The sequence below is a fragment of the Fukomys damarensis genome, unplaced genomic scaffold (genome assembly GCF_012274545.1).
Source record: "Fukomys damarensis isolate Sample0158 unplaced genomic scaffold, DMR_v1.0_HiC HiC_scaffold_1, whole genome shotgun sequence".
In the NCBI taxonomy this organism is placed as follows: Eukaryota; Metazoa; Chordata; class Mammalia; order Rodentia; family Bathyergidae; genus Fukomys; species Fukomys damarensis.
The window spans coordinates 574,571-585,319 of record NW_022900913.1 but is presented as its reverse complement, the minus strand read 5'-3'; the positions used below and the strand labels follow the sequence as shown (position 1 = coordinate 585,319).

General features: G+C 63.3%; 1 protein-coding gene across 1 annotated transcript in view; it reads left to right on the top strand.

Annotated features, from left to right (window-relative positions):
• The window catches only part of Slc12a7 (solute carrier family 12 member 7), a 48,774-nt gene extending 38,348 nt beyond the window's left edge, over positions 1–10,426 (top strand). The window contains exons 14-24 of the mRNA XM_010644054.2: positions 116–214; positions 565–684; positions 1,506–1,610; positions 1,874–2,042; positions 4,440–4,635; positions 4,897–5,066; positions 5,143–5,274; positions 6,517–6,624; positions 7,283–7,464; positions 9,686–9,819; positions 9,970–10,426. Coding sequence (XP_010642356.1) covers positions 116–214; positions 565–684; positions 1,506–1,610; positions 1,874–2,042; positions 4,440–4,635; positions 4,897–5,066; positions 5,143–5,274; positions 6,517–6,624; positions 7,283–7,464; positions 9,686–9,819; positions 9,970–10,061 — 1,507 coding nt within the window. The 3' untranslated portion in view covers positions 10,062–10,426. The remainder of the gene's footprint in view (positions 1–115; positions 215–564; positions 685–1,505; positions 1,611–1,873; positions 2,043–4,439; positions 4,636–4,896; positions 5,067–5,142; positions 5,275–6,516; positions 6,625–7,282; positions 7,465–9,685; positions 9,820–9,969) is intronic.
• The last annotated feature ends 323 nt before the right edge of the window (positions 10,427–10,749 follow it).

Below are 10,749 nucleotides of genomic sequence, written 5' to 3'. Positions count from 1 at the left end.
CGTGGCCCGCGTCCATGTGGACAGGAGGTCTCCTGGAGGTGGGGGGCCGGATGTGGGCAGAGCAGAGGCTGGGCCGCTGTGGCTCAGCGGTCTGCGGCCCCTGCACGCCACCCAGGTTCTTCCTCATGTGCTACCTGTTTGTGAATCTGGCCTGCGCTGTGCAGACGCTGCTTCGCACGCCCAACTGGCGCCCGCGCTTCAAGTACTACCACTGGTAAGGCTGGAGCGGGGCGGGCAGCCTTGGCCCCAGGAACGGGCTCTGGTCCTCCCTGGGATTGCTAGGCCCAGGTAGTGTTGGGGTCCCCACTTTGTGGCCAGCCTGGGCCTTGGGCTGCCCACGGTTTCCCAGGGCATCAGGTCTTGAGGACAGAGGGAGGCCACCTTGTGTCCCCTGTGCAGCCCAGGTTCCTTGGGAGGGTGTGATGATGGTGTCCTCTTGGATCCCGGAGCCTGGGGTCAGCTGTTCCCGGGGACTTCGTTCCCAACGTTGGGACAACAGCGTGCGAGGCAGCGGCCCAGTGCCAGTTGGACGGGCAGCCGGCACCTGAGCTGCGTATCCCACAGGACGCTATCCTTCCTGGGCATGAGCCTGTGCCTGGCCCTCATGTTTATCTGCTCCTGGTACTACGCCCTCTTCGCCATGCTTGTCGCCGGCTGCATCTACAAGTACATCGAGTACCGTGGGTGAGTGGTGCCCATGGGGCATGGGGACCAGGCTCTGTCACCCTCCCTGGGGTGCACCCTGGCGTGGGCCTCGGGTGGTCCCATGGGGAGGCAGAGGCACAGGGAGCTTTAGCAGAAGCTGCTCCAGGCAGAACCATTTCCAGGCTGGACTCCACTGGCTGGCACCCCTGACCCAGGGTGCCCACCTGAGCTGTGACTTGGCAGTGTCCCTGTCTGTGGCCGCACTCATACTTGTGGCCCTAGTGGCCAGCACCTTGCCCACACTTCTCTGTGAGACCTTCCTGTCCATACCACTGCCCAGTCTCCCTGATCCATGTTGGGTCATGACCCCTCAACAGGGGGCTTCACATGTGCCCTGGGGGCTGTGTGTATGACCAACTTCCTGCTCACCTAAAGCTCACCTCTGCAAAATGTGACAGCCAGTGACCACACACCATGGGGCTGTGTCTCAGAGCTGTGACCCCAACAGCTGCCCTGACCCATCCCCACGGCCTGCCTGTCCCCCACTACCTCATCCTTGGCCCAGGTCCATGGGACCAGCCTGGCACAGAGTGGGCACCCATTCTCTCCACTGAGGCAGCGGAGGGGCTGCCTGTGGCCCCCTCTCGTCCTGCTGCAGACCTGACTGACTCGGGCCAGGATCCACCTCCTCCCAAGTCGTGGCTTCCTGCCCTCTGGGCTTTTCCCCAGGACCCGGCCAGGCAGGGGTGGGTACGTGGCTGTCCCTGCTGGAGGGCCATGCTGCCTCTGCTCCTCGTGCCTCCGGAGACCCACTCCGTTGCCACCTGGATGTCACATCCAAGGGCCTCCCTGTCCCACAGGGCCGAGAAGGAGTGGGGTGATGGCATCAGGGGCCTGTCACTGAATGCCGCCCGCTACGCCCTGCTGCGCGTGGAGCATGGGCCGCCACATACCAAGAACTGGAGGTGAGCGTGGTCACAGGTGGGGAGCAGGGCGTCGGGTGCTGGGGAACACGAGTGTCCTCCATACAGGGCCCGAGCCTGTGGCTGTCCAGCACCACAGCCACTTGGCCCGCGGCGGACGTGTGCCTCGGTCTCCCAGGGAGCCAAGGCTGCGGACCGGTGCTTGCCCTCCTGCCCTTCCTGTCCCCGCCTCACTGGTGTGCTGTCCCCAGGTGTGGCCTGCTTACTGCTGTCCCTGCTCTCCGTTCCCCTGCCCTGCCCCACAGGCCCCAGGTGCTGGTGATGCTGAACCTGGATGCAGAGCAGGCCGTGAAACACCCACGCCTGCTGTCCTTCACCTCACAGCTGAAGGCCGGCAAGGGCTTGACCATCGTGGGCTGCGTGCTGGAGGGCACCTTCCTGGACAAGCACACAGAGGCACAGCGGGCCGAGGAGGTGGGTAAGGAGTGGCTCATGCGGAGTGGTCAGGGAGCCCAGGGAGACCTGGGCACACATGGCCAGGCTGGAGGGGCCGTGGCTGCCACTGCATGGAGGAGCCGACCATGCGTGTGCTGTGTCAGGCGTGTGTCCCCGTGTGACACTGACACCAGCCGGCACCTGCTGGTCACAGCTGGCATCTTTGTGACTCCAGGGTTCCAGGCACGGTTTCTTCATTTTGGCTGCTTTTGATGGGAACTGCAGAGCCAGGCAGGGTCGGGTGGGTGGGTCCACACGGCTCTGTGGCTGCCCCAGCCCCTGCTGTCCTCATGGGGCTGGGCACCATCACCTCTGACGGTCAGGGCAGCTAACCTCACACAGGGCTCCTTGGGCTGGGCTGGGTCCTGGCACTTGCCGGTGTGGCCTCCTCAGCGGGTGTCCTTGGCAGCCTGGGTGTGTCCCTCTGTCATCCCCACGTCTCTAAACCCAGGCTGGGCACTCAGAGCGAAAGTAGCAGTGGTGTCGCTGGTTCACTTCTTCTGGGCCACTGAGGGCCAGTGTGTCTGGGGTGAGCAGGAGAGGCCGGACCCTCTTCTGTTCCCGAAGGAGCAGGTCTCCGCATCCCTGTGCTTGGTCCAGTGGCCGCTGCTGGCTGTATGGCTGTGTGCTGTCACTCCTCCTGCACCCACGGTGTCCCACCCGGCCCAGGAAGCCTTTTCACAGTGGCGCCTGAGCTCTGGGCCTGGCCTGCACCTGGTCCATCAGGAAGTGCAGCATAGGAGCAGCCGGGCTCTACCTGGCTGCGCTTGTCTTGCATGTACAGGTGACCTCGTACCTCTGCCTTTGTGTTCTCGCCCCTGTGGGTTCATCTGGGAGAGCCCTGGAGCATCTCTGCTCCTCGGAGCTGGACACTCCCGTTGTCCAGGTGCTGGCGCTGAGCCGACTCCTGTGTCCTGTCAGATCTGACTCGGGGCCATGCCGTGCATCCTAGGTGTGTGCTCTGCTGAGCCCTGTGACCTGCAGCATCCTCCACCCCGATGCTTTGGGGTCTGGGTGTGGATCTGCTTGGCAGAAGAGCAGGCCTAGTGCAAGTCCCACTTCCTCCTGCCTGAGGGCCACCTGCTCAGAGCCTCTGCAGCATGGCCACCAGCAGTGCTGAGACTGAGGCTGCCGATGTCATGCCCACGCCATGCCAGGCATCAGGCTGGGTTCCTGTCAGGCAGGGCTCAGCCTCTGCATCTCGTGTCCCTGGCCAAGGCCCAGGGATGGTGAGGCCAGCCCAGGCTCCTTCAGACGATAGCATGGGAGAGCCACACTTGCCTGCGGGTCCATGCAGGATACCTCAGGACCCTGAGGTTGCTCCAACGTGCTCAGCCCTCTGCTGCTGGTGTCCAGCCAAGTAGGAGGTTAGAAAGCAGATCCTTGCACAGCTGGATGGGGGCGTCCCTGCACCCGCTGCAGAAGCTCCATGTGCTCCATCCTCTCCTCCCAGCCCAGGGCAGCTGTGTCCTTGGGCCCCTCCTCCTGCCAGTGTTGGCTCTCGGTAGCCAGACAGTGACCCCATTCAGGCTGTTCCTGAGTCCGGTGAAATTTTAACAGTGGGACACAGCCTTGGATCCCTGCACCCCCACCCCATGTGGGTAGTGGCAGCTTCCAGGGGTGAGACTCAAGGCCGGGAGAAGGCAGGTTGTGCTTGGAGTACAGGTTGAGCTATGACTTGGGGCAGATGGGGGCTGCTGGCATCGCAGAAGTCAGGAGGGCATGGTGGCGGTGGCAACCTCTGGGGTCATCTGTGGATGCTGCCGTGACAGGTAGTGTCCTAATGTGCCAAAGTTGGGGGTCAGGGTGTGGGCAGGCTCTGGGGATCCAGGTGTCCCATCCTCTGCTCAGACCTCTGCCTGTCTCCAGCAAGGACTCTTGTCCCTGAGCAGGGCTGCCTCAGAATCAGGATGGCCTCTGAGAGCTCGGTCCCATCTACAGGACCCTCTTTCAAGGCTGCGTCCTTGGCACGTCACAGGCCACATCCATCTGGTTTCCTCTTGAAATCTGGCCACTTGGCGGGGGGGGGGGCTCCCTGGGGACGCAGCACCGTGACAGGACAGAACTTGCGGTGGCCCCTAGTGGTGTCTGGCTGCTCTGGTGTTTCGTTTCTGGAGCCTATGCCGTGTGTCTTTCAAGGGAGAGTTGTCAGATTCTGCCCTCTTGTGGCACGTTTGCAGCAGACTGGGTGCAGATCACGTGGCCCAGAGTGAATGTCTGAGGGATACGGTGTGCTTAGTGATATGTGAGTCCCTTTAAAGAACCGTCTAGCACCTTGTGCTGAGAGCCACCCTGTCATCTGCATGCCTCTCATACACGGGTGCTCAGAGCCGGGCCATGGTGGGGGCCGCACACTGACCCTCCTGTTCCCCGCAGAACATCCGGGCGCTGATGTGTGCGGAGAAGACCAAGGGCTTCTGCCAGCTGGTGGTGTCCTCCAGCCTGCGGGACGGCACGTCCCACCTCATCCAGTCGGCTGGCCTGGGCGGCATGAAGCACAACACTGTGCTCATGGCCTGGCCCCAGTCCTGGAAGCAGGCGGACAATCCCTTCTCGTGGAAGAACTTTGTCGGTGCGTGTGCCGAGGCCAGGTGCTGTCACGCCTGTCCTCATCTCCATGTCCCCAGGCCTGCGGGCATGGCCTTGGGAACCACTGAAGGCCTCCGCCGCTGTCGCTGGAGAAACAGGCACCCTTCCCGTCCTCACCCCAGCTGCGCCCGAGGGGGATCTAGGGCCGGACGGGCAAACTGTGTGAGGGCGGTGCCCCTGCCCATCCCCGAGGTCGCGGGCCCCACTGCCCTGGGGTGACTCACCCCCACCGCTGTCTCTGCAGACACCATCCGTGACACCACGGCCGCGCACCAGGCCCTGCTGGTGGCCAAGAACGTCGATGGGTTCCCCCAGAACCAGGAACGCCTGGGTGAGGGTTACATTGACGTGTGGTGGATCGTGCACGACGGCGGCATGCTCATGCTGCTGCCCTTCCTGCTGCGCCAGCACAAGGTGGGGCCGTGGGCAGGCGGGTGCTGCGGGGACACGGGCAGGAGCTCGCGGGGCCCACGTGACCGCTGCTCCCCAGGTGTGGCGCAAGTGTCGGATGCGCATCTTCACGGTGGCCCAGGAGGACGACAACAGCATCCAGATGAAGAAGGACCTGCAGATGTTCCTGTACCACCTCCGGATCAGCGCCGAGGTTGAGGTGGTGGAGATGGTGAGTGCCGGCTCTCGGACAAGGCGAGGGCAGCGTGGCAGCCCCTTGTACCCTCTGGTGACTTCTCTGTGGCGCAGTAGGGTGCTGCCACCAAGACCCAGTGTGGTTCCTCAGGCGTCACTGTCCCTGGAGCGGTCGTCTGTGTAGGGACTGCGGTGCCCGCCCCACAGTGACCCCTGACCCGGGTTCTTCCCTTAGCTCTGGGGACTGGGGACAGGGTTGTCCCTCCTCCCGATGGCTCTGTGATGCTCACTGTGCAGTCTGGGTAGCTGCTCCTGGTTCCATGGCTGCAGGACACAGCCTGGCTGGACAGGGCCCGGGAAGTGGTGTGGCAGTGCCGTCCTCACCTGGACTGCGCAGATGCTGCTCTGGGGTGGGGTCTGCACATGTCTGTAGCCACGATGGGGCCAGGCAGCTGTGTGTGTTACCTGGGCCTCTTGGGTCTAGGGCTGCTCTCTCCTTCCCATCAGGGCCTTCCCTGCCCTGCCTGGGCTACTGTGGGCACTGGACCAGGCCCAGCCCTGGCAGGTGCAGGACCTGCTTCTCATGGCCTGGCTTGCAGCCCTGGCCGGGGACACCCTCAGAGTCTGCTGGTCCCAACTCTCAGATATTGATGTTTCCAGCCATGCCAGACATAGTGACCGGAGCTGCCTGGGGACAAGCCCTGGGGTTGGAAGGTGGCCAGTGCAGCTGCGGACAGCAGGGAGACCCAGGGCCGGGAGCGGACCCTGCACACAGGGCCTGTGGTGTGCGTGGAGTTGGGCCCTTCCCCAGTGCAGGCTGACAAGCCATCTGCTGGGGCCTCAGTGTCACTGCACGAGCAGTGACCAGGCTTTCTGTGCTTTTCTCCTCTGCAGTGACAAACTGACCACAGGTGGCAGAGGACACCTGTCACACGTGTGTGTGTGTGTTCCTTGAGGCCACTGCCCTTGTGGCACAGCCGGAACACTGCCCTGAGCCCAGATGTGCTGTGTGCTGTGGTGGCAGCATGGTTGTCACATCCCCAGTGTCAGTGTCGGGGTCCAGGAGGGGACAGCCAGGAGATGAGCACACCCAGCTGTGACCACCAGCACACACTCACACTCACTCAGGCCCACTCACTCCGGCTGCCAGCACCACTGGGGTGGGCTGCAGACTCCTCAAGGGAGGACACAGTGGTCAAGACACGCAGCTGTCCACACCCGCGGACGGGACGCTGATGGGGTGGGCGGTGCGAGTGCTGTTGCCGTCGCCTCTGTGCAGGTGGAGAGCGACATCTCTGCATTCACCTACGAGAAGACGCTCGTGATGGAGCAGAGGTCCCAGATGCTTCGGCAGATGCAGCTGTCGAAGACCGAGCAGGAGCGAGAGGTGGGGGTGGGGCCGGCCTACTGCACAGCCCAGACCCGTCGGGGAGAGTAGGGTAGGGGCTGAGGCCCACACAGGCGTCCCCGGTAACCGCCCGGTCCGCAGCCTGCCCCACCTGTGCACAGGGCCTGCTGTCTAGGTCCCTTTGAGACAGGCGTGGCGTGGGAGCCGGAGACTCCAACCATGGGCCCTCACCCTCGGGCAGCTGCGGTCCCTGTTATCCTTCTGGTGACAGCAGCGACTGTTCAGGGCCTGTCCTGTGCCCACCTCACCAGACCCAGTGCATGTGTCCATCCCTGTGTCCCGGTGTCCCTCGGCCACTTCCCAGTGGATGGAGGCCCTGTAGGTGGGCGCTGAGGGAGGCTGTGGTGGAGTGGGAGGGTGCGGGCTTGGCTGCCTGCAGGAAAGACCCTTGTGGCCTGAACGTCCCCTCCTGTTGTACAGTCAGGGTCCCTTGTCTCATGGCTCTCAGGGCAGGGGCAGTGGGCCCCACAGGGCGGGGATGGGAAGTTGGGGCAGTACTGGGCCCCATGGGGCCAGGTCCAAGCTCCTGGGGCCGTGTGCTGCCCCGAGGCCCTGCAGCCGGCCGTGTGCGTGAGTCCCTCACTCTGGGGCTTTGCGGATGCCCCAGCTGTGCTGAGTCCACTCCCCGGTTCCCCAGGCCCAGCTGATCCATGACCGGAACACTGCATCCCACACCTCGGTGGCCGCCAGAACCCAGGTCCCACCAATGCCAGACAAGGTGCAGATGACCTGGACAAAGGAGAAGCTGACGGCGGAGAGACACAGAGACAAGAGCGCGGGTGGCGCAGCAGGGTTCAGGGACCTCTTCAGCCTGAAGCCGTGAGTGCCTGCGCCGCCCAGCCGCCCATGCCGCCTGGTGTCCTCTGATTGTCTGGGGCTGCTGTGCGCAGCGGGGTGAGGCTGGACCACACAGCTGTTGTGTACTGATAGAGCCCGAGCTCCCTGGACCAAGCTTCAGCTCCTGTCCTGCTGGTGACTCGGCCACAGGGCTTCGGGAAGTGGGTACAGCTCATCCTGTAGACCCCGCCCAGGACCAGTCGGAAGCCACTTCTCAGTCCAGTCTTGTGGGAGTGTCGGGGTGCTGGGATGCCAAGGCTTCCTGCATGCCAGGCAGGCGCCACATCATCAGTCTCTTCTAAAGTTTGAGACGGTCTTCTGCTGGTCACAAACTTGGGAGCCTCCTGTCTCAGCCTCCTGAGTAGCTGGGATTACAGACATGCTCCATGCCTGCTTCAGTTGGGTCCTCAAAATGCCCAGGAGAGGGTAGGGGGCTTTTGAGGGCCCTGCGGGATCCCCTGGTGAGCAGGGTGGGGTCCTGTCAGGTGGCCATCCTGGACTAACCTGCTCTCTGTTCCTCTCGCCACGGAGGGAGTGGGGAAGCCTGTAAGTCTGAGCCTGCCTGCTGCCTGCCCCTCCTTGCATGGCTGCCTGCTCGGAGCCTTGCACTCAGCTAACAGGATGCGTGGGCCTGAGCATGGCAGCAAGCCAGGCAGCCCGTGCAGTGTCTCCAGCACTCACTGCCGTCTCGCCATGGGGAGAACCTTGGCAGGTCAGCCATGTCTGAGCTCCAGGGTCAGGGTTCCCAGGCCGGGCCAGGGGGGTGGACATGTCCCTTGCTGGAGCTTTGCTTCATGTGAATCCAGAGTTTCTCCAGATGCTTCCTGAGTTAAACACGGGGCCCCTGGCACCCATGCCTCACTTGGCCTCCAGAGTCTCAGCTTCTGGTGCAGGGTTCTTAGCTCCTGGGTTTTGGGCCAGGAGGATGTTCTGAGGGTTCAGGGATCGGGTTGCCTTGGCCCTTCTGGCAAAAGGTCTGCTCCTCGTCCATCCTGGACAGCCACCCTCTTGCTTACTGATTCACGTAGCTGCCAGGGAGCTGAGGAAGCTTCCAGAACCCCAGGGCTACTGCCCTTCCTCTGCCTCCTGTTCCCAGGACCCCAGCCTGGCCAGACCCGCCATGGGATTAGGGACACGTGCATTCCAAGCCTTCAGCTCCTCATTGGCCTTCAGGGTTGCACGCAGCTCCGGAGCCACTGCTTGACCAGCCACGTGGGGACAGTGGCCTCCCCAGGCGGCGGATTTGGGTTTCTCATAAGGAAAGACTCTAGGGGAGCCCCTGTGCTGCAATTTTATTGGGCTGAGTTGGCGTGAGCACAGTGGAGCCTTTGTCCTGGCTTCCTCCTGGTACCACCCAAGCCGACCCCCTGACTCTGGCTGTGCCCGGGACATCTTCAGGTCCGCTGGTCCCACCTGTCTGTCCCCATGTCTAGGCACAGATTGCTAGGAAAGGCTGTGGTGGAAACTGGGGGTGGTGATGGGCTGGCCACGACCCTGTCCTTTGGCCCTAGAGTCGCTGATGATCGGGTTTCCCGTGCAGGTAGAAATTCGAGTGGGCCGAGGGGTAGTGCTCGGCAGCCCGGGTGGCTCCCTGGGACGCCAGTCTGGACAGGGTGATAGGGCTCGCTAGGAGGGCACCGTGGCCACTCGCCTGGGGACATGTGGAGCTCACGAGACAGCCCGGCATGTGTTTGCACGCCCCTATGTGTCAGCAGCGCTGGTTCCCCCAGCTGCACTCGGCCCGGTACCGCAGCCACGTCAGCATCGCCATGGCCCGGGATGGGGAGCTGGTGCCAGGGCTTTTCCTTGCGGGGCACTGGCCCCTCCCAGCCCAAAACCTATGTCTCGGGTGCTGCTGGGCAGCCAGGGTTGGGTTGTGCTAGGGACTTCATCAGGGGCAAGACCAGGCCGAGTGGCCCCCACACCCGCCTGCTCGCCAGCTGCCCTCACCTCGCGCCTTTGCTTTCGCCTGTGCAGCAGCCACCTTACAGTTTGTTACCCCTGAGGACCTTGCATGCTCTTGCAGCGTGTGGGGCTTGCCGCTTCCATGACAGCAAATTCTAGAATCCAGGCTAGAGCTGCTCACCACTGAACAAGTCGTGAGGAGTTGGGGGCCTCGCCCTGCTCCTGGCACACATGGGCACCATGATGGTGGGCACAGGCATAGGCTGCACTGCCCACCCACCACACCGTCTCCCCTCAGGGACCAGTCCAACGTCAGAAGGATGCACACGGCTGTGAAGCTCAATGGTGTCGTCCTCAGCAAGTCCCAGGACGCCCAGCTGGTCCTGCTGAACATGCCGGGGCCCCCCAGAAACCGGCAGGGCGACGAGAACTGTATCCTTCGACACAGGGCAGCCGATGGTGTGAGCCCGAGCCTGTCTGTGGGCCTTGGCCCGGGTGGGTGGCCTGGGGGGCTGCCTCCCCCTTCCTTCCCCTTCCTTGCTCAGACCGTCTCCCTTCACAGCCTTAACCCTGCACACCCAGACATGGAGTTCTTGGAGGTGCTGACTGAGGGGCTGAACAGGGTGCTCCTGGTCAGGGGTGGTGGCCGCGAGGTCATCACCATCTACTCCTGAGGCCAGTGCCGCTGGGTGGGGCGAGATGCCACAGGACCTGCACGAGCCACCCCCTTCGGAGCTCCAAAGCCGTCCCCTGGTCCCCTCCGCAGAGACCTGGAAAGGGGCAAAGTGCTGGCCACGTCCAGGGTCCCTGCCCCTCTGGGGCTGTCCAGTCTCTGGGCAGTCACTGCTCAGCTCCCACCTGGGGCCCGCAGGTCCTCACCTCCTGGTCTCCCGAGCCCTCCTCCCCACGTCAGTGCCCACACTGTCCACGCTTCACGGGCAGGGCACAGGCTGCCTGCCTGAAGGGGAGAGGGCATGAGGATGCAGGACTCGGCCTGGGCAACAGCTCAGCCCTACCTCTTCTCTCCCCAAGCACTGACCATGCCTGAGGGCCCCAGGCTGTTGGATGGTGTGGGGTAGGAACGCCAGGGTTCCTCCATGCTGCCTAATGGTGCAGCCCTCCCTGCCCTGCTCCAGGGACCCTGTCTCACTTCGTACCCTCCGGAAAGGACCCTCGAGCTGTGGCCAGGGTTGTCTCTGTGTGGGATGTACCCAGCTGTGTCCCTGTGTCTCACCTGGGACAGGCTCTCAGTACCTCTCAAGGGCCAGACAGACGGTTTGCACTTTAGCTTTGAGCTTTCTGCTTTGTGGGTCAGTCCTGGTCATAGTGATTTGTGCTTTGCTCTCTGTAGGGCGTATTTAT